Raw genomic sequence first — 21,790 nt, forward strand, 5'->3', positions numbered from 1 at the left:
CCGAATATACGCATATATAGATCGGCAGGTGTGGCAGGTGGCGTGGTGTTTGTAAAGAGCACGAGAAGGAAGATCGCTTCCGTCAAGCTGGAAAGCCGCAACTTGACAGGCAAGCTTCTCGTGCAGATTCTCAGCCGAGAAAAGCCAACGCAACTTGCCCGTTGAAGAGGTGACAACGGAACGCGCCCTGGCTTTATACTCCTGGAGAGAGAGAGAGAGCCCCCCAACTTGTGCCGCGCGTGCCCCCCTCTCTCACAACCCCACACACCAAGGTACGAATTCGGGTGATCGAGGCTCGCCAGCTGCCTGGCAACAACATCAAGCCGGTCGTCAAGGTGACGGTGGCAGGGCAGTCGAAACGCACCCGAATCAGGAAGGGGAACAACCCTTTCTTTGACGAGGTACGGCCCGACCAGCGCCGGCTTCCCACACGCGCCACCAAACACACTCCCGCAATGGGGACCCGCACATTGAGTCGGTGCACAAAATAATCTGTCGCAACTTGACCCCCCCCCCTCCCTGTGGGCACGCTGACGCACCCCCCCCCCCCCCCCCGAATCCTATAGAACGGCCGATATTTAATCCACGCAGAAACGATCCAGGACTAATAACATTAACGTGTCTAAGCAAACAGACAGTCCACCCCCGGCTGCATTAAATAATTAAGTCGCGTGCCTTGGCCACTTATTTTGCTGAGCAGTCAGGGTCACGGTGGCACACGAGTGACACCTCTCCCACAGTCCCACCTCTCCTGGCAGGACTTGTTGTCTCACAGCTGGAGACACTGAACTGTGGCTCATTTGAAGGACAATGTAGACAAATTAATAGCGAGGCTTCACCCCCCCCCCCGTTTCCTATGCGCACATTGTCAGTAGACCCCCCATACGCAAGCGTGCGCATTTGGGTTAACCCCCCTCCATGGGTACGTAGTCAATGTATGGCCCTTACCACAGGTGGTTAAAGAGGCGTGCATGGTAATTGCAATTAAAAAACGATAACGGTACGTTTTGATATTTTCAGATTATTGAGGGTTTTTCTTTTTCGCTTGCTGCACAATCGTTACGTGACAAACCTTACACATTGTCTGTCGGGTAGTGATGTGTTAACGACACATTTATATTTACGCGATCTAACCCAAAAAAAAACCGTTATTGTGAGTAATATTGGTCGCGAAAGCCTTCATGTTAAACTGTGACACAATCTGTATCTTGTTCTTGTACATACGCATGCATTGCTTTCAATCGAGGCCTCACTTGCAACAGAGACTTGTTACCGCAATGTTCGTTGCCACCGGCTAAAGTAATCGCTGTCAACCGCATATCGGCCCCCCCCCTCATTGGCTGTCTCTGCAACGCCTTTCTCTCCTCAGACTTTCTTCTTCAACTTCCACCAGTCTTCGGCGGAACTGTTTGACGAGTTGATTTACTTCAAGGTCAGTGGCCGCGTGCCCTCAATCCCTTTGGCAGCTTCGAACTTGTGCATCACACGTTCTAGCGTCCTTGCAGCTTTTGATGATCAAACATCAACTACGATAAACATGTTTTTTTATTTTACTATGCAAGGCCCACCGAGCTATATAGTTATGTTTAAGAAGCGACCTGGCCACAAATGATAGCTCAACGGTGTGGCTTATCATGTGGACATTCACAGCCGCCATATGCTCTAAAAGCATGTTCATTCTAAATGTGGAGGGGAAAACCAGAGGATCCGGAGAAAAATCAACATAAGAGACGCCAAACTCCAAATATACAGGCGTCAGGGTTGGGATCACACCCACAACCTCCTGTATACCAGGCGAGGTAATTAACATCTCGCCATATAACACCACTTCTTAGCATCACAAATAATTAATAAAATAAATAACTGACAGGTAAGGCATAACGTTGAGCGCTGAAATACAATAACGTCACAATTAATCTGACATTTGTGAACCAAATGTCACCCAGCAAGCATTTAATGGAAAACCTTGGACCAGCTTCAACTTGTGGAGTTTCACCAGCAGGCTGTGGCCTATCAAACGCACGCTATTGGCTAGCAAGTGCTCCCCATCAGCATTGTTGCTGTTGCTACACTAAAATTGAAAATGCAATTATAATCGAATACACTTTAAATCTGAAATCACTGTATTGAATAGGAAATCTGACCTGGTAGTATTGCATTCAATAACCTATACGTATGAGACTGTACTATATGAATGAAAGTGCTTCACCTGCATGGGGATGCAATGGTTTACAGTGATTCAGAGTTCTGACTCAAATCAGGAATCAATCATTATTTTAACTTTGTGGTGAAGGCAGCAGCCGCCAGTGGCTGCAGGGGTCTTGTGAACCCATTACAAACAACATATGTTGTTTAAGAAACATTGATGGATATGCACATGATTAGATCCATGTATTTTGAGCTTAGAAATTGATAATAATAAATGAATGAATGCATCATTACACCCTCTACTATGAATGGTTCACAGTTGGAATATGACACGTCGTGACTAACCAGACTTTAATGGTGGCTGTGTTTAATAGCGCACTCATCGGTGACTTGGGTAAGACCATCAACTCGCTACTTTGAGAACTCTATTTAATCAGCCGTGGCTGATTCGGTTGGAACGCAAGAACTCAGCAGTTCTGGATCAGGGCTCTGCCATGGTAGGTAACCCACTGAACTACCTACCCAGTTACTCACCCCTGGAAAGTCTATCAGCCAGGCTCCATTGAATAGAATATCTGGCTAGAATTCGTTCCAATGAATAGGCTCTCTCAAGTGCACCCACCATAATGAATATGCTGTCTTAAACCGTCCTGAGATGAATGACTTTGGTGACGATGAGGTCCCTGGTAACTAACGTGAGACGTTTCACCACGCAGGTGCTGCACTCCCACTCCCTGCGGGCAGATTCTGAGATCGGCACGTTCAAGGTGCGTAGCGATGCTCCGGCTCAGCAGCCACGCGCGACCACGTAGCCCACTCACCCGGCCATCTCGGAGTCTCTACGAGATGCAACGGTGCCGACCGTGTCCATGTGCTCATTCTCCTGAGACTTGCACTTTTAGTTTCTTTCCTGTGTTAAACACGTGGCTGTGTTAAACACGTGGCTGTGTTAAACACGTGGCTGTGTTAAACACGTGGCTGTGTTAAACACGTGGCTGTGTTAAACACGTGGCTGTGTTAAACACGTGGCTGTGTTAAACACGTGGCTGTGTTAAACACGTGGCTGTGTTAAACACGTGGCTGTGTTAAACACGTGGCTGTGTTAAACACGTGGCTGTGTTAAACACGTGGCTGTGTTAAACACGTGGCTGGCTAACAATATATCACTTGCATCTGTAACATGCTGATTGGCACGGTTGGCTACGTGCGTTGCGAAAGAAGTTTAACATACTGTACATACAAGGTAGTGTTCATATTCAGAGTTAAACTTGTTGATTCTGTGATAACGTTTACTTTTCATTTCTGGCATTTGAGTGCAAGTATTGGCAATGGCGCTTCTGAGTTATCAATGCAAATATTGCTCTGTGATCTATAAAGCAAGTGGATCAATTGGGTAGATTTTGTAAAAACGCAACTTTCCACATGGTCGCTGTGGATTAAAAAAAATATTAGTGATACTATACACGAATAGTTTTATATTCTACAATCCCTTGTAGGCCTCTGCCTTTTGCGTCTGGTTGGAATGTGACGTATATGCTGCTGCTGTTGTCAGGGTAACGTTGGTATCTTATCCTCCTCTCAATGTCATGTGTCTCTGCAATTTTTCTCAGCTTGATGTTGGTACTGTCTACGATGAACCAAGTAAGTCCCAGTGTAATATGAATGCCTCATGTTAAACTTGATGTGCCTTTGTGGCTTCGGGAGCTAAAGCCAATGCCAGAGCACTGAGGGGGCACTTCTGACACCTCATCTTCAATGGAAGCCCTCGCCAAACCATGGATAGGACAACCGCCATTAACTTCCCACAAATTTGTGCTCTAAGTTGGGCTCGCTATTTTCCAAAATAATGGCACACAGGGTGTGACATTCCACAATGATAATTAGGAACAAGGTCTTGAGGTATTCTGATACCTATTTTGCGTCTTAGAGACAGTGCCACAGGCTGTAATTGCACCCAGCCTGGCATCTTCTAAACCAGGCGCGGGCAACGAAAATAACAGGAAGAGGCATTTTTTTACAATTCAGTACAAAACTCAAATTCTCAAGAACCGCAATGCATGTGAATGCATACGTACATACAGTAGAACATCTTTTAACCACGGTAATTAGTTCCACGAATCCGGTTATTAAGTGATTTGGTTTGTTTAGCGAGTATGGGAAATACATGTTAAAGGCTTAATTCGTTCCTATAGCATCAAAAGTTTAAAAAAATTCACGCAAAAACGTACTTTATACTATTTAAACAATGTATATTAATACCTACAGATACTAACAACATTATAAACACAATATTAAAAGAAACATGGCTTATCAATGCAGTAATTGATATTTACTGTACCTACAACAGCCCGTCGTTAGCAGGGGAATGGTCGGTAAGTGAACACGTTGGGCTCAATGGAGGCGCCGCCGTTAAGCGATTAGTCTTTAACAGGGGTGGTCGTTAAGAGGGGTTCTACTGCACATTACGTCCCCCTGGTCTAGGCCATTGACCCGTTCGTTCTGCAACACGGTCGCCGGTCCCCTCCCACGTGTCCTCCCAGGACACACGTTCCTGCGAAAGTGGCTGCTGCTCTGTGACCCAGAGGATCTGAGCTCCGGGGCCAAGGGCTATTTGAAGGTGACCCTCCTGGTGCTGGGAGCTGGGGATGAACCTCCGGTGGGTGCATTTAGCAGCACATTCATTCGTTCACTCATTCATTCATTCACTTATTCGTTTTTTAGCAGCACATTCATTCGCTCACTCATTCATTCAATCACTTATTCATTTATTAGCAGTCGCATTCATTCTCTCACTCATTCATTCACTTATTCATTTATTAGCATCACACTCATTCGTTCACTCATTCATTCACTTATTCATTTCAAACTTAGTGACTAGGGCCAGTGTATTGTTTTTTTTCCACAATTCCAACATTGAACGTCAAAGTAGTCATAATGCAATGTGGCAGTATGATCTGATCCTGTGCTTGTCAATTGTGTGCCTGAGTGGGCATGCAAGTAAGTCATTCTAATGTCCTTTTTGTTGCTAAGGTTTTGCAGCGATACACTCATCAGTGTGACGAGGCGACGTTAAAGATCTCTTGACGTTATTAAAAATACGATTAGACCGCGTGTGCCAGCATCATGGTCCACATTCGCAACATTTGATACATTTCTCCAAAATTACTTAATGGGAAAGCCACCGTGCTGTGTCGCCCTCTACTGGCCAGTGCAGCGTTCACCTTGTTCCACACAAGGTTACGGTATAAATATGGAGCGGTGGTGCTGAGGATGATGGTGGTGGTGATGATGATTCGTTGACCGAGCTGGAGATATTTCTGTGCTCAGGAGGACCGCAGCGAAGCGGTGGAGGAGAGGGAGGACATTGAGAACAACCTTCTGAGACCGGCCGGCGTCTCACTGAGAGGGGCTTTCCTCACTCTGCGTGCCTACCGGGCTGAGGATGTGCCCCAGAGTAACACCCACACAAACCCACACCACACCCACACCACACCCATGCCAGCCACAACCACCCATCCAGTAACAATTTAAGGGGCTGCATTGTTGTGTTGCGCAGCCTCAACTCTATGAACGCCCACCACGTGTGTCATTAACACTGACTTAGAACAGAAACATTTATGGCAAGCTTACATCTCACGAAATTTAACTTCTTTAAGAGCATGTGTATTTTTTCTGTCATAAGGCAGTTTTAATTAGAAATATCATTGTTGAGTTGCGCCTGCAATATAGAGTGGTGAAGTCTGTCACTCAGACGGGCTTCTGAGCAACAAGGGGATATGCTGGAATGGGCTTCACTGCATCAACAAAGGGCCATGCAGTATGGAAGGGATGGTGGAACAAATGTGAAGGTTGTATGAGATTGTCAGTTTGTAGGTAATTACATTTACAATATGCACAATAACTGTTGCATTATTGACCACCAATGACTAAGACAGAGCAGGTATCATGCAAATATTGACAAAACAAATTGGTGCACGGGATAGTCCATTGATTATGTCAGGGGTTGGGCAACCAAAATGACAAGATTTCGGTAAAAAAAAATAACCCTGAATATATCAATGGCCGCAATGCACGTGAATAACGTCACTCAGCAGCAGTCGTTCAAGAGCCGCATGCTGCTCCGGAGCCGCGGGTTGTCGACCCCCTGGAGTAGGTTGTCACTACGGGGGGAAGTGAGCTGTTCATCGCCGCAAACATCGCGTGGCTTGAGCGTGACTCTGGACGACGCGGTCGTGCGCCATGCACCGCGCATCCTTTGCCCCCTGATGCGCCCCAGTGGACGACGCTGTGCTGGACACCGTGAAGCAGATCTTTGGGTTCGACAGCAACAAGAAGAACCTCGTGGACCCTTACCTGGAAGTCAGCTTTGCTGGGAAAACGGTGCGAGCAGCAGTGCCCGCCACACGCAACAGACACACACGTGGCTAATCATCAGATCGCACGGCTGGTCATCCACATTGACCTTTCGAGCAAGGACGTTGGTGTGCAGCAAATGGGGGCTGCAGAGTCGGTAGACCTGGATCCCACCAGGCCGTGGTGTCTCGCCCCATGCTGAATGATAGCTATGAGAGGCCCAGGTCAGCTTTGGATACTAATCGCCACGAGTGGGCGTGACCGAGAAGTAAACGCAAGTGCTGGGATTGCAGTGATGTGTACAAACAACGATTTTGCCCCCTACAGCATGTACTGTGCATGTTGAACTTCTTCCGCAGCATACGTAGATAAGCCTGCTAATCGGGGGAGAAGCAAGACAATAACAAACATACCAGGTTTCCAAATAATATTACATTAAAGAGAGTCTTAAATTTGCAAAAGCTATATCTAGTACGTCACACACACACCGTATATAACTACATATAATACTGTATGTAGAAACATCCAAATTCACTGCTCTTGCCGCTCAAGGAAGTTTGTATGATTACAATCATATTTGTTGTCTCTTCCCCATGACCTCCTCAGCTCTGCACAAAGATTATTGAGAAGAATGCCAACCCCGAGTGGAATCAGGCCATTAGCTTTCCCATCCGGGTAAGTTGGTGACAATGCGGTCCCCGTTGCACGAACGCACTTTGTTGTGTGTATATAGATTCGTGCCTCGCGTTTGTCGGGATGGTCATATCTCACCACGGAGGGTTGCAAGGAGGGGAATTTACGTCACGTGGATGGAGCTCGTGACGAGTTCATTTTGGTCCAACACGTGGGGAAAATGAAGCGAGACAAAGAGGCAGCTGAACGACTCAAAGAATGATAATATGTGTGCTGCTGATTTGTTATACCTGCGATTAACTGTAAAGTATAGAGCATGTGACATATACCGGAATGTATAATCAATAGAATGTAATGGCAAAACTGCAATAAAATATAAACGAGTAGCGAATTATGTTGACATGTAAGTATATCCCAGTATAAGGGTTTGCCTTATTAAACAGATGCTTCTGAATAAATGTTGATCCAGAATACACATGTCCGTGGACAAAACGTTATTTTACTTTATCAACTAAACAACCCACCTCATCTATCACCAACATTTTGCCCAGGCGACGCGTAATATTTGCTGCACAGCTGCAAAAAGTTTGGGTCCCTCACAATCTGTGGGATGGTGCTTGCTTCTAGCATCGGGTGAACCAGTGACATTTGCCTTATCGGGAAACTGTGAGGCAAACACCAGCCAAGGGTTTGCATCATTTCACCAAGAGCCATTGAGATACGTTCACCTGAAAGACCCATTGGTATCGTGTGTATTGATTTGGTATCGTGTGTATTGGAGGGTTCATGAGTGCGTGCTCATGGTTCATGCTGCGCGTGTCCTGTCTCCTCCTACAGTTCCCCTCGATGTGTGAGCGGCTCCGCATCACGCTGTACGACTGGTGAGTCGGGGCTCCACTCATTGCAGAGATTGCATTTGCATCTGGCTGGGCGAACTTTTGCAAGGATTGCGGGTAAAAAAAAAACATCCCTGGTATGCCATTTATTCGGCTCATTGTTCCAAAAGCGTCAACAAAACCAGCGCTATACTTTGTGAGAAATCAATACTGGTCACGCTATGGAGAGACTGGCACCTGCCATGGGATTGTGGAATCCATGACCATGGCTCAGGGCAGCCCGTAGTGATGGGCACCGCCTTAATGCACGCAAGCTCGCTCACGTTTACTTGACCTATCATTTGCTGCATATCAAATTGTTTTTGCCCGTGTCCCCGCAGGGACCGGCTGACTCACAATGATGCGGTGGGGACGGCCTTCCTGTCCATGTCTCAGATCTCTTGTCCCGGCGGCAATGAGCCAGAGGGTGAGTGGTGAGACGGTGACATGGTAGCTGGATAAGCTAGCAAGAGAAAGGCATGTGTCTTGTCAATGTGCTGGTTTGTCGCAATGTTTGTGGTTTAATGCTATTATTTACAGGTAACTGCTACAGAGCAAAATACGAGTATTCTGTCTGCTGATAAGTTAATTTAAATAGACTCCAATGATGATGATAATGATGGTGATGTCCTCATGTATTGACCCCAATCCTCTGATTTGCACGGTTGGCTACGTACAGTGCGAAAGAATAAGTTCACCTTACTCTCACATCCTTTATCACAATTTGTTGCTTATGTTTAAACCTTGTCCTTCTGATCGAAGACGAGGGTACTGGTTTCCTGCCCACATATGGACCTTGCTTCATCAACCTGTACGGCAGCCCCCGAGAATTCACCGGCTTCCCTGACCCATATGAGGAGCTCAACTTTGGCAAGGTGAAAATGTCACATGTGCACATACATGCCATACCATACACACTGATTGAGGAGCATGTTTGGTTTGATTGTAAAGGGCAGGGTGAGGTTAATTGAAGGCATGCTCTATTCAGGATGATGAGTGTGTGACTAAATAAGGACATTTCCTGTTTAATTAGAGTGGTGAGTGTGTGCCTAATGGACGGTGTGTCATGTTTAATTGGGGTGGTGAGAGTGTGGCGAATTGAGGACGTGCCCTGTTTGATTGGCAGGGGGAGGGTGTGGCCTACAGAGGCCGCATCTTGGTCGAGTTGACAACGAAGCTGGAGGACCACATCAATAACAAGGTGGAGCCCATCCCAAGCGACGATCTCCTGCGTGTGGAGGTGACGCCGATTCAACCAGATTTCAATGACACGTTCACTACACAACATCTCGAGTTAGACACAGCGTTTGAGTCTCTTTTGCATGTCCGAAGGAGCACAGGTTACAGACCATTAGTCTTACATGTTAACCACATTGCCACAAAAAATGTTATTGAACAAATATGTTTGATTTCTATCCCACATTTTGTCCCAATTGTATTATCGCGGTCTATGGCTGTGAAACATAGGGCGCCCCCTGACAGCCTTGCACCTACAAGAAGAGCGCGGACACCAAACTAAATGTGCTCGTGATTTGATTCTCATTTTCATCTGAACGGACGAGCCCGACGTGCGAACTGTGGTTTGCAGAAGTACCTGCGCCGCCGACGCTACAACCTGTGCGCCACCTTCTACTCGGCGACCATGCTGCGCGAGGTCAACGAGCCCATCCAGTTCGAGGTCAGCATCGGCAACTACGGCAACAAGTACGACGTGACCTGCCCGCCGCTCGCCTCCACCACGCAGTACAGCCGCGCGGTGTTTGACGGTGAGCCCACTCCCTGCCTGCCCGCCACACACACATTCCGTACTGCCTTACACCACCGATTCAACCTTCGCATATCGTGTAATATCACACGATATTCTAAAAAAGGGTTCTGGCTCCATCATCTGGCTGGATTTATGTCTGGCTGGGTGCCGCGCTGCAAAGCAAGCGATGACGTAGCCCGCATGCTGCTCTCTCCTGGTTAAACAAAATATATATTGCAATGATCAAAAGAGATTATCCCAAGCGATACAACAACAGGGTCATGGATCAGTGGAAGAGCACTCCCTCATGCGCCAAGCCAGCCTTAATAGCTGCCCACTTATCGCATTTGCCCCAACAGGCTGAACGGTTACATGGGGAATATTTGTCTTTTTTGCATTTGTGTTGCACAGGCTGCAGCAGCTACTACCTGCCTTGGGGAAACATAAAGCCGGTGGTGACGCTCACGTCCTACTGGGAGGACGTTGGCCATCGGTTGGAGGCCCTCAACATCCTCCTGCACACCCAGCGCCGCCTGGTGGGTGCTTGTGAGCTCGCGGGTCGGCCATCTCGTGCTGTGTCACTGCCAATGCCAAGTTGAGGCCGAGCAATCCCCCCACACTTAAAAGGTGGTCATGGAAACAAGGCCTTAGGTTTCCAACCGCAAAGAGCTTAAGTTTGTTTTTTAATGTGGACGTTTTATTACGTCCTTTTTGTTATTTATATATATATAAAAAATCTTTACACTTAATTTGGCTGAAGCCAACTAATGACCTAAACACCAACTAAAGCTGTTTTTTTGGTGAGTGGGTTTAAACTGTGGGTTTCATCTTCATAATTATATATTTATTCATCCAGGAATGGCTCAATGGGTCTAAAAACTAGTCTTCACGACAGACTTGCATTGGTTGTTTGGCCAGATCTTTTTTTAATGGGGGGTGGGGGTTGCAGGCTAAACAGAAGAGTTCATGAACCCTTTTGCTGTACTGCCTTTTTGCCGTATTTATGCCCTGTGGTAATGTATTGTTGACTTTGAAACAATGGAAAAGATCGTTCAAACCGCCCTACCTCTGCCCACCCAGCAGTATAAATGGAGAGGTCGCATGTGGTGAGCTGAAGTGTGGGTATGTCACCGTCTTCCAAGACGTCTGACCAGCGTGGAAGAGTAGACCAAAATACACTCGAGAGGGGCTTTCTAGAACGCCCTCTAGCCGAGGCCCTTCCACCAGCAGTGACGTGAGTGACCAATTGCAGGGCTGCGCCTTGACCTTGCATTAATTCCTGTAGCAACATTGACCCTTAAGTGGGCGTTTTGTCCATTGACACCTGGCCCTCTGGCCCCTGTGCCCCTGACCGCTGAGCAGGAGGTCAACATCGGCCGGGTGCGGGCGACTCTGCAGGCGCGGGAGCCCGTGGAGGCGGTGGCGGTCAGCTGGCTGCACGCCATCGACACGCTCATCGAGGACTGCAGGTAGGTCCAGTGGGCGGCGCCAGCGCAGGTGCTCAGGGGCTCCCAGGGTCCCAGAAAGGGTCTGCTGCTGCGTGGGTCGAGCGGATGGGCGATTAGAATTGGCGTGCACAGCTCGGCAAAGCCACATTGATATATTGCGGCCTACTGGCAGGCTATTGCCGATATACAGGTCGGTGCTGTGTACCCCTTGTGCCGCACAGGGACAGCTGCCGCTGAGGTGCCCTTGGCTAGGCTGCAGCAGTGGGTATTAGTTGGTTGAAATGAGATGCAATGTAAGGTGCTTACAGTCGCTGAGACATTTAGGCAGCATATACATGCAATTGCAAATCCTTATCCTTAGATGAGATTCGTTGTTTTGATACATTTATTTTGGTTATGTGAGTAAATTAAATGCACATTGAGATTCGTTTTAAAATGCATTCGAGTGATCAATGTAAAATGTAAAAAAATGCAATGATACAGACACAATGAAGTGAGACAATGGCAGAGAGAAAGAGATATTGGCAGAGAGACACACAATGACACAGAGTTGATCATTATGGTCCGAGGATCACCCATCCACACTTATTTGAGCAGGAGGTCAACTGAAGGGCAACGTGATTAGGAACGGCATTCAGTTGGAAGGCAGTGCATTTTTATTGCAATAAAAATCCAGTACATTAATACATATATGTCATATAAATGGTATGTGGTTGCCAATTGAAATAAACGACTTGATAAATGTGCTGAAGTGAAACAGGTGCACCCTTACCGAGTGTTCTATAGGCAACCTTGGCAGATTCAGCCCACCAGCTGGAGCAAAGAAGGTGGGCTGGAAATTAAAATAACATTTCAACTCCTACTTTTCCAGCGAGCCTTGTTGTGTGCGGCTGCTAGGCTGTTTCTCACGGGTTACGAGTATGTTATTTTAAGAGCTATAATTCATTGCATTTATTTATAGGTTCCCCACAGAGCGCTAATGTGGTATTTTCTCCACTTAACACTCCTCTGGTATGATGCAAATAAAAACTTGAAATAACTCCACTTTGTATGTTCAATTACTTCACTTAAAAGTATTATAATTTTGGCACATAACTGCTCATAATGCAGATAATGATACTATGGCTTTACTTACCACATTATCTATAGGATTGATCATAAATGCAACAGTTGATCTTTGTAACCATTTCAAAGCAGGATATTTTTTGTTGTTGAATCGTCAAATTCGTAAGCGCAGAACTGCAGCCCCTAAGGCTCTCGCGTCAAACCGGACCTGCGCATAACGTACGCGTTGTGCGCGCGCGTGTTGTGCCACAGCCAGGCCCTGCCGGAGATCACGGAGCGGCCCAACGTCACTCCGCTGGACCGTGAGGTGTGGCGCGCACGTTCCGCCATGCTCGCGCTCATCCTGCGCTCGGCTCAGCGCCTGCGGGAGGAGGCGACGCGCGTCGAGGAGACGCTGTCCGAGCTCGACGATTGGCTCGAGCGGATCACAGAGCTGACGCAGGAGGTGCGTGCGTGTGTGTAGTGCTCATTGTGGGCACCCAACCCGGCCTTCATAGGTGCTCACTAACAGCACTTGCCCCAACAGTCTGTTAAGGCTATACGGGGGATATTTGTCTTTGTTTGTGTGTGTGTTCCTTTATGTCGTGCAGCCCCAGAACAGCATTCCGGATGTGGTGGTTTGGATGCTGCGTGGAGACCGGCGGGTGGCGTTCGCACGCATCCCGGCCCACGAGGTGATGCACTCCTCACTGGGGCCCCATGCCTGCGGCAAGAACTGTGGCATCACGCAGACCATCGTTCTCAAGGTGAACTCGCAGCATCAACTCCTGTGCACACCTAAACACACACGTACATGCGCACCTAAACACACACACACGTACGTGCACGCAGACAATCCTACTCGAGGCGAAGGAACGCACGGCATGCGCGGCATGTGGCCCTATTGCGGTGATGTCGGCACGGCGCGTTGGTGAATGGAGGTATGCCACGTGTGCGGTGTGTGTGGTGTGTGCAGTACCCCCAGGACACGCAAGGGTTCAAGATACCGGGCCAAGTGCGAATGCGCATCTGGCTCAGCCTCGCCGTCGACTCTAAGAGCTTCAACGAGACGAGCGAGGGCAAGCTGGCGGTGTTCGCCGAGACCGTGAGCGTGGCACACGGCAGCAAAGAAGACGGTCGTCACCGCATCGCGCGCTTTTAGATGCGCTTCTGCGGTCATCTGGAACATTTGTTACTTCCGATAATAGGAAGCCACTGGAGCTATCCACTTTTAAATCCAGATTGTTTAGTTTCTTGTCCTTCTCCCGCACTTCCAATTAGCACGGTTGACTACGTACGGTGTGAAATAAGTTCAACATACGTACACCGCGCCACGGGGAACCAGGCAGCATAGGTGACCCTCTTCGCGTCTCTCACGTCTGGTTAGTCGGCATCAGCCCAGCCATCGATAACTGCAAGAGACCCTGTACACCAAGTTGGTGTTCAGTTTATTGACACTATCGATAGTGATTTTCAGGAGAGAGCGATATGGCCAAAGAAAAACAACAGGGGTTGTTGTTATTGTTGTTGGTGGGCAGCAGTAGTGGTTAGCGCACTATCCTACGAACTTGATGATTCCTGCTCACGATCAATAACAGTGAATATTTGAACCGGTCTTGTGACTCCCCCTAGATCGACAAAGGTGGCCTGGCGTGGTGCTGGCCACCCATCTCGTCAAGTGCCAATACGGTTGTCCCAACAGCAGTCTCTGAAGTCTATACGGACGGAGTACCGTTGTGTTTGCCCTTGCACGTGCTTCTGCAGTATGAGAACCAGACGCGGCTGGCGCTCGTGGGTGGCTGGGGCACCACGGGGCTCACGCGGCACAAGTTCTCTGACGTCACAGGGCACATCAAGCTGCCCATGCACAGCTTCCTGCCGCCGCTCGGCTGGCAGTGGGATGGAGACTGGTTTGTCAGCCCGGAGCGCAGGTCAGTCTGTGTGTGTGTGTGTGAGTAGGTCGACTCAGCCTCGAATGAGCCACTGGGGAGACAAAGGCAGCCAGGCGCGGTGCTGGCCACCCACCTCCGCGTGTGCCGTTGCGGCCTTCATAGGTGCTCGTTAACAGCACTTGACCCAACAGTCTGTTACAGGCTATACGGGGGATCTTTAACTTTGTATGTATGTATGAGTGTGTGCTGGGTGCAGTGGTGCACTACTGCGAAGGTGTTTCATAGTCGCGCTGTACGGCTCTCCGATGCGTTTTCGGGTCGTGCTGCGTGTTGTTCTGCACGATGTCTGACGTTTTCCACATCATCAGTAACTGAGTTTCAGTTGCTGAAGAAGTGCCCAGCACGTGGTCCCGAAGGGTGCCACAAATTGCTCACGATTTGTGCCCCTGCCTGACGTGAACCTCCACAAAGTCAGCTCGGCCTGGGGAGTCAACTTCCCAGGCAATGTGTTGACGTCCCTTCCACGTTCGTGTATGTGGAGCAGTTGCTCGGTAGCAGGAATTCATGTGTTATCTGTGTTTCACAACTACGTCAGCCTCCTGCACGAGGCCGATGCGGGCCACATGGAGTTCACGGATGAAGTGTTTGAGAACAACCTCCGCCTCCCCGGGGGACAGTGGCGAGCGCTTTCTGACAACTACACGGACGTGGTGAGCGCACCCCCGTCGTTATCAACCGTCTTGATTACCGCGGGGATAATGAATGCGAGAAAGCCTTCCATCGTCAGTGATCAACCCCTGCATGCAGCAAAGTGTGTCGGTCTGCTCATTGCGCAACAGAATGGAGAGAAGCTGCCACCGCTCGCAGACATCGAGTGTCCCGCCGGCTGGTTCTGGGAGGAGGCTTGGACGGTGGATACCAAACGTGCCGTTGACGAGAGTGGTAATTTCCCCGTACAAAGACAGACATTCCCCGTGTAGGGTTTTCAGGCCGTTGGGGCAAGCGTCGTTAGCGGGGACCCGTGAAGGCGCACGAGGGTGCGGTGCCGCAAGCACCGGGCCAGGCCGCCTTTATCTCCCTCTCGTTGGTGTTTAACGCATTGCACCAGGTGCTTGGTTAGGGCTAATTCACGGCTCGCGTAGGCCATGAACGGGACTCGGGTCATCGGGTTCGTAGCACAGTTGGCTAACCGCTATGCCACCACTGCCTGCTCACTGCCTTTCTTTGTTCCCTGCACACAGACATGCCCTCATACACACTCACATGCAAACAATGGGTATGTATACGTTCAAATCACAAGTCGGTGATCAGCTCAGCCTAACATCTTTGCAGGATTGATGCACTTGGGAACATTTTGTGGGATTTCGCCAGTGGTTGCTCAACGCAGGGACCGGTTGGCAGATGCGACGGCTTCAAGATGAGCGTCGGTGACGCGTGCAGGCTGGGAGTATGGGGTGACCATCCCCCCGGACTCACGGCCCCGGGCCTGGGTGCCGGCGGAGAAGATGTACCACACCAACCGGAGACGGCGCTGGGCCAGGGCGCGCAGGAGGGACACCCGCAAGGCCGCCAAGCTGCCCAGGGTACCCGCTGCTTATGAACTACACACAAAGACAAAGACCCCCCCCCACCCCGGCATAATAGCCTATTAACAGACTGTTGGAGGGAGTGGTGGCGTCGTGGTACGAACCCGGCGACCCGAGTTTGATTCCCGCTCGCGGCCAACACCAGCGACGATTATCTGAACCGGTCATGGGACTCCCCTAGGTCGACTCAGCCTTAAATGAGTACCTGGTGCGGTGTGTAAACATTACGACTGGGGAGACAAAGGCGGCCGGGCGTGGTGTTGGCCACCCACCCCCTCGTGTGCCGTGCCGGCCTTCATAGGTGCTACTCGCTAACAGCACTTGCCCCAAAATATACACACACAGGTACAGACCCACAGGTAGGCATAGATTGGCTGTGACTCCTGGCCACTTTACCCAGGCCTGTCTACCTTCGTAAAAGGTCCTTAATGATCTTGAGCAGAGGGTTAGTGACCGCATAAGCATAAAGTGCCATCCAAAGCGTTGGCCTCAATATAGAGATAACAACGTAGGCTTTGGACAAGTAAATTGACTATAATTGCAAACGTGCGGATGCAGAAATGCAAACACAAATACACAAAGAGTATCCTTTAAACCTGGACACAATACCAATGACGGTGCTTTAAGTGGGTAGCCATGAAGGCCAGAACTGACAATTTGACACGTATGTAAGTATGTTGAACTTCTTTCGCACCGTAAGTCGCCAACCGTGCTAATCGGAGGTGCGGCACGTGTGGGGAGAGCATTGCAAACGGTCGCCATTGTGTCACAAACTTTTTAATGTTCACACGCCTAAAAAGGCCTGCTTTGATGGTCTTCGTGGGTGTGGTTGGAAATCACTGCGGTCACTCTGAACGCCGAGTCCACTGTGTCACAGAGAACAACTTTTGCGTCGTGTGAAACCAACTGCCGCCTTCAACGCAGTTCCTGTTCTGAATTGACACAGACTTGTGCCCGTGTGTGTGCGAGCAGCTCAAGCCCGAGGAGCAGGGCGAGGGCTGGGAGTATGCGTCGCTCTTCGGCTGGCGCTACCACCTGGAGATACGCAAGACGGACACGTCGCGGCGCCGCCGCTGGAGGAGGCAGATGGAGCCGAGCGAGAGGCTCGGGCCTAGCGCTGTCTTCCAGCTGGAGGGGGCATTGGTGTGTGCCTAGGGGTGTGTGCCTAGGGGTGTGTGCCTAGGGGTGTGTGCCTAGGGGTGTGTGCCTAGGGGTGTGTGCCTCGGGGTGTGTGCCTAGGGGTGTGTGCCTAGGGGTGTGTGCCTAGGGGTGTGTGCCTCGGGGTGTGTGCCTAGGGGTGTGTGCCTCGGGGTGTGTGCCTAGGGGTGTGTGCCTAGGGGTATGTGCCTCGGGGTGTGTGCCTCGGGGTGTGTGCCTAGGGGTGTGTGCCTCGGGGTGTGTGCCTAGGGGTGTGTGCCTAGGGGTGTGTGCCTAGGGGTGTGTGCCTCGAGGTGTGTGCCTCGGGGTGTGTGCCTAGGGGTGTGTGCCTAGGGGTGTATGCCTAGGGGTGTGTGCCTCGGGGTGTGTGCCTCGGGGTGTGTGCCTAGGGGTGTGTGCCTCGGGGTGTGTGCCTAGGGGTGTGTGCCTCGGGGTGTGTGCCTAGGGGTGTGTGCCTAGGGGTGTGCGGAGCGGAAGTGAAGTGGTTATCGCCCTGCGCTACGAACCTGGAGACCCGAGTTCGATTCCGCTCACGGCCACCACCAGCGACGATTGTCTGAACTGGTCCTGGGCCTCCCCTAGGTCGACTCGGCATCAATTGAGTACCTGGTGTGATGCGTAAACATCGCGCTGGGGAAACAGTGCTATCCACCCACCCCCTCGTGTGCCGTGTCATCCTTCATAGTTGCACGCTAACAGCACTTTCCCCAACAGCAATGTGAGGCTGTAAGGGGGATCTTTGTGTTGGTATATGCAGGTGGACAGCACGTGGGATGATGACGAAGGAAAGAAGGTCTCCAAGCCTGTGCTCGGAGTCAGCTCCCCCACCATTTCTTGCATCTTTGAGCGTGAGCATCGCGTTGTATATTACACAGTCACCATGCACCCATTGTGCACCTGTGCATCGTTCACACCACCTACACAAAAGAACACAGATGCATGTGTGCATGCATTGCGGTATACACGTACATGTCTAATTCATTCAGCGAGAGCGCAGGGGTGAGTATGACGGTCAAGGCTGATGAACTGCCCCTGTGCATCACGTGTGGTCGTCATTAATGCACGGCGCGTTTCTCTTGCTCCAATCACAGAGGGCTACCGGTACCACCTGCGATGCTACCTCTACCAGGCGCGTGAGCTCATTGCTCTGGACAAGGACAGCTTCTCAGGTTTGTGGCATTGGCCTCGAAAAAAATCGTGTGTGAGGTTTGCCATCAGATTGAGCCTGAACAAGAGCATAGCCTGAACAAGACCATAGCCTGAACAAAACCATAGCCTGAACAAGACCAAAGCCTGAACAAAACCATAGCTTGAACAAGACCATAGCCTGAACAAGACCATAGCTTGAACAAGACCATAGCCTGAACAAAACCATAGCTTGAACAAGACCAAAGCCTGAACAAGACCATAGCTTGAACAAGACCATAGCTTGAACAAGACCATAGCCTGAACAAGACCATAGCTTGAACAAGACCATAGCCTGAACAAGACCATAGCTTGAACAAAACCATAGCCTGAACAAGACCATAGCCTGAACAAAACCATAGCCTGAACAAGACCATAGCCTGAACAAGAGCATAGCCTGAACAAGAGCATAGCCTGAACAAGACCATAGCCTGAACAAGACCATAGCCTGAACAAGAGCATAGCCTGAACAAGACCATAGCCTGAACAAGAGCATAGCCTGAACAAAACCATAGCCTGAACAAAACCATAGCCTGAACAAAACTATAGCCTGAACAAGACCATAGCCTGAACAAAACTATAGCCTGAACAAAACCATAACCTGAACAAAACTATAGCCTGAACAAGACCATAGCCTGAACAAAACTATAGCCTGAACAAAACCATAACCTGAACAAAACTATAGCCTGAACAAGACCATAGCCTGAACAAGACCATAGCCTGAACAAGAGCATAGCCTGAACAAAACCATAGCCTGAACCCCCAACAGGCCCCCTAGTGTTCAATGAGATGTGCCTCTGCTGCAAAGAGGATATCAAAGACCCTAATAGAGGTGTTTAGGTTGGATCACGTAAATATAAATGCCGTTTAACGTTTGGTCGCGAAAGCCTACGTGTTAAACTGATCAAAGACCCTGTGAAATCTCACAAGAATACACAATCGTGCGATTTGTCAGTGTCTGAGAACTGCAATGTAGTATATTCAGTATAATGGTACTGATTGAGTGAATGTGTCTGAATTCTTAAAGAGGCATGGGTGGATGCTCACCTCCATTGATGGCCCTAGGCCAGTGGAGGAAACTCTACATTACTATGACAGGGGCCTGTCTATCCAATAGACTGGATGATAATGATGCCTTTACACATTTCAGCTCTTCTTAAAAAAAGAAACAGAAATATTGCGTGTCAATGAACAGTCACTTGTTTATACAAAACTCACTGCATGAGCTGTTTTCAAGCAATACTCCTTCATCAGCTCAGTTTAGGATGACGTTCTATGATTTTACAATAGAAATCCACCCTGCTTGTGGAGCCTTCCTTGACCTGGCACTGATTAAATGTCGACTTTTGACTCGTACGAAAAAATCCCACTGCCGACACGACAAGGTCTCCCAGAACAATGTCCGAACTACGCGTCCGAGCATTTCACGGTGGGGGACAACGCAGCTGCGGGCTCGAGTAGCCTCCTGTAGGGTCACTAGATGGCAGGCGCTCCACACCACCACTCCACCGGGGAACTCCTTCCAAGCGAGGCCATCTCGGCTGACCTTCGTGCCGGTGGCTGTCGGGAGGTTACACTCGCACCCACGTGTGCAGCTCTAAATGTGTTGACTATGTAGGAAAAGGAGTTTTTTTTTTATCCGGTTACATTCAGTTTGTGCTCTTAATATCCAGGTACAAATAAGACCATGTTATATCACAACCGAGATAGGTTTCATTAGCCCTGACTTGGTCTTATCATCCCACATCGCCGCTTGGCGTTATAGGCCTTTGGGCCAGTGCTCAGAAACCGTGATGAAAAAAAAAAACTTAAAGATCATGATATTTTTTTGCGGAGAAAAGTCAGTGGTTATCTGTGTCCACAGGACTGGGGAAAATCAAATAAAGTTTGCAAGCCAAAATGTAGACGTCGTTATTTGGTGCTGTCATTGGTGAAGAGGCCTAGACCATTGACTTGTTACACATGAGAATCTGGCTTAATCCTGGGCAGCTGGCTAGATTCAAACATAGACACTCATTTGTACGTGCTCTAAATGAACGTACCTTGTAAACCCTGTGAAATAACTTGCGGAAAATCCCGAATTTGACAAAGGCAAAACGGTAAAATTAAAGTTCAAGCTCGCGTGCGTGTCTGCGTGTTTAAATGTCGGTCGAAGTGAAGTAACTACATTGGCAGTGGTCGCGGTTGGCCTGGGCCCACCAGGCCATCAGATATTTTTCCTGTGAGGCATTCTCGGGGTTGGGCCTCCACGCACTCGTCCCAGCGTAACTCCTTTGCTGGCTGATTGAGGTTGAGATTTAAGTTTGGGCCAAGTTTAACATGGCCCAACTCCAAGACCAGCTTACCGGCCAAATGCCCGGTTGCCTGATGGCCCAATCCAAGCTGGGAGGTGGTGTACGGGTTTCGGTCGATAACGCCTCACTGCCGTTGTCATTAGCACTGCCTTATTAACAGAAAATATAGAGTGTGCTGACACTCGTGGCAGTGACCCTCCATCAGTGGCTTTTTAGAACGGTAATGTTTTTAATAAAACGCCACATCGGTTCGTGACCGGCCCAAACGCACCAAGTCTACAGGCTCGCGCCGACGTGATTGAAAACAGTGTTTTGCCCAGAGGAAGAGCTCAACGCAAGTCGTTAATGAGCGGGCTGGCCCGAGTGTTCCACAGGTTCTCGGTGACTGGGCGAGTGTTCTGTGTCGCGCTGATTGGGGCTGGAACCCGAGCGTGTGCTAACTGTGGCCTTGCTTGCACCGTCTGGAGGCGACTGGTGGATACCATCACAGACCCACTGTTGCCGGCATCCCCAAGCGATGCACACGGAATGGATGCACTAATTAATTTACCAGTTTATAATTTATGAGGTCATTAAGTATGAAGCAATTGCGATTTCGAATTCCGGATAACAATTACTCATCTGATGCGTATTGATGACTGTTACTGATCAGGTGCCTGACGTTAATTCTAACGATCTTCTGGAAGAACTTAACAGATGAACATTTGTAATATTTTTTTTAAAAATGTAGGCCATCAGATTTGATGACCGGAAGGTTGACTAGTTTAACTCAAAGGGCAAGAAACAGCTACTCGTTATTAGATTTGATGTACAGCAGTATGAGAGACAGACAGAATGTATAGATATTGCGAAAGTCACAGACACAAAGAAGAAAGGTAATACAAGTAACTGCAAATAAAAACCCGCAGAGACAGAATCAGAGAGAACTTGAGATGCAGTATGGCCAGCGCACCGGGCAAAGGGAGGTGTGCATAGCTCGGCATAGAGATAGGCACTTGAATAGCTGTGATGGTGCACACGTTGAATCTCGTGCTTTGGCGATGTGGTGTATACCACAGAGGTGCTGTACGTGAGACGCTCACGTGCAAGGGGTAGTGAGGTGCGAGTTCAGGGCAGTATGGAAAGTTGGTCGCTAAGCTGTTATTCGTGGAGTTTGCATTTTCCATATTTGGGTGGATTTTCGTGATATCCCAATTGCTGGAGCACTTAAACAAAAAAACCCAACTATGCACGTTAACAGCGCTAACTAGTCTGCAAGGCGAAATGGGGGGGGGGGGCTCTTTGTGTGTGTGCGCGTGTGAGAGCTCGCACCCCCCCCCCCCCCGTCTGTGCACCCGCGCTTGTCGTGCGAGCACCGTCAGGCCCCGAGCTGGTGCGAGCTGCTGGTGCGAGCTGCTGGTGCGAGGTGGTGCGCGGCACAAACTCTA

The 21,790-nt window shown here is 49.4% G+C and overlaps 1 protein-coding gene across 3 annotated transcripts in view; it reads left to right on the plus strand.

Moving 5' to 3' along the window:
- The window catches only part of LOC144721735 (dysferlin-like), a 190,779-nt gene that overhangs the window by 20,543 nt on the left and 148,446 nt on the right, over positions 1–21,790 (plus strand). For all 3 annotated transcript variants that reach the window (XM_078599615.1, XM_078599614.1, XM_078599616.1), the window contains exons 7-31: positions 273–401; positions 1,370–1,432; positions 2,865–2,915; positions 3,759–3,789; positions 4,689–4,804; positions 5,476–5,602; positions 6,425–6,528; positions 7,108–7,176; positions 7,972–8,015; positions 8,351–8,436; positions 8,772–8,884; positions 9,136–9,249; positions 9,598–9,775; positions 10,168–10,292; positions 11,119–11,225; positions 12,522–12,714; positions 12,860–13,015; positions 13,225–13,353; positions 14,013–14,179; positions 14,736–14,850; positions 14,980–15,082; positions 15,581–15,723; positions 16,699–16,869; positions 17,642–17,732; positions 17,976–18,053. In XM_078599615.1, the coding sequence (XP_078455741.1) occupies positions 273–401; positions 1,370–1,432; positions 2,865–2,915; positions 3,759–3,789; positions 4,689–4,804; positions 5,476–5,602; positions 6,425–6,528; positions 7,108–7,176; positions 7,972–8,015; positions 8,351–8,436; positions 8,772–8,884; positions 9,136–9,249; positions 9,598–9,775; positions 10,168–10,292; positions 11,119–11,225; positions 12,522–12,714; positions 12,860–13,015; positions 13,225–13,353; positions 14,013–14,179; positions 14,736–14,850; positions 14,980–15,082; positions 15,581–15,723; positions 16,699–16,869; positions 17,642–17,732; positions 17,976–18,053 (2,803 nt within the window). The remainder of the gene's footprint in view (positions 1–272; positions 402–1,369; positions 1,433–2,864; positions 2,916–3,758; positions 3,790–4,688; positions 4,805–5,475; positions 5,603–6,424; positions 6,529–7,107; positions 7,177–7,971; positions 8,016–8,350; positions 8,437–8,771; positions 8,885–9,135; positions 9,250–9,597; positions 9,776–10,167; positions 10,293–11,118; positions 11,226–12,521; positions 12,715–12,859; positions 13,016–13,224; positions 13,354–14,012; positions 14,180–14,735; positions 14,851–14,979; positions 15,083–15,580; positions 15,724–16,698; positions 16,870–17,641; positions 17,733–17,975; positions 18,054–21,790) is intronic.

This window comes from Lampetra planeri, chromosome 12, assembly GCF_965212315.1.
Source record: "Lampetra planeri chromosome 12, kcLamPlan1.2.h2, whole genome shotgun sequence".
Taxonomy (NCBI): domain Eukaryota; kingdom Metazoa; phylum Chordata; class Hyperoartia; order Petromyzontiformes; family Petromyzontidae; genus Lampetra; species Lampetra planeri.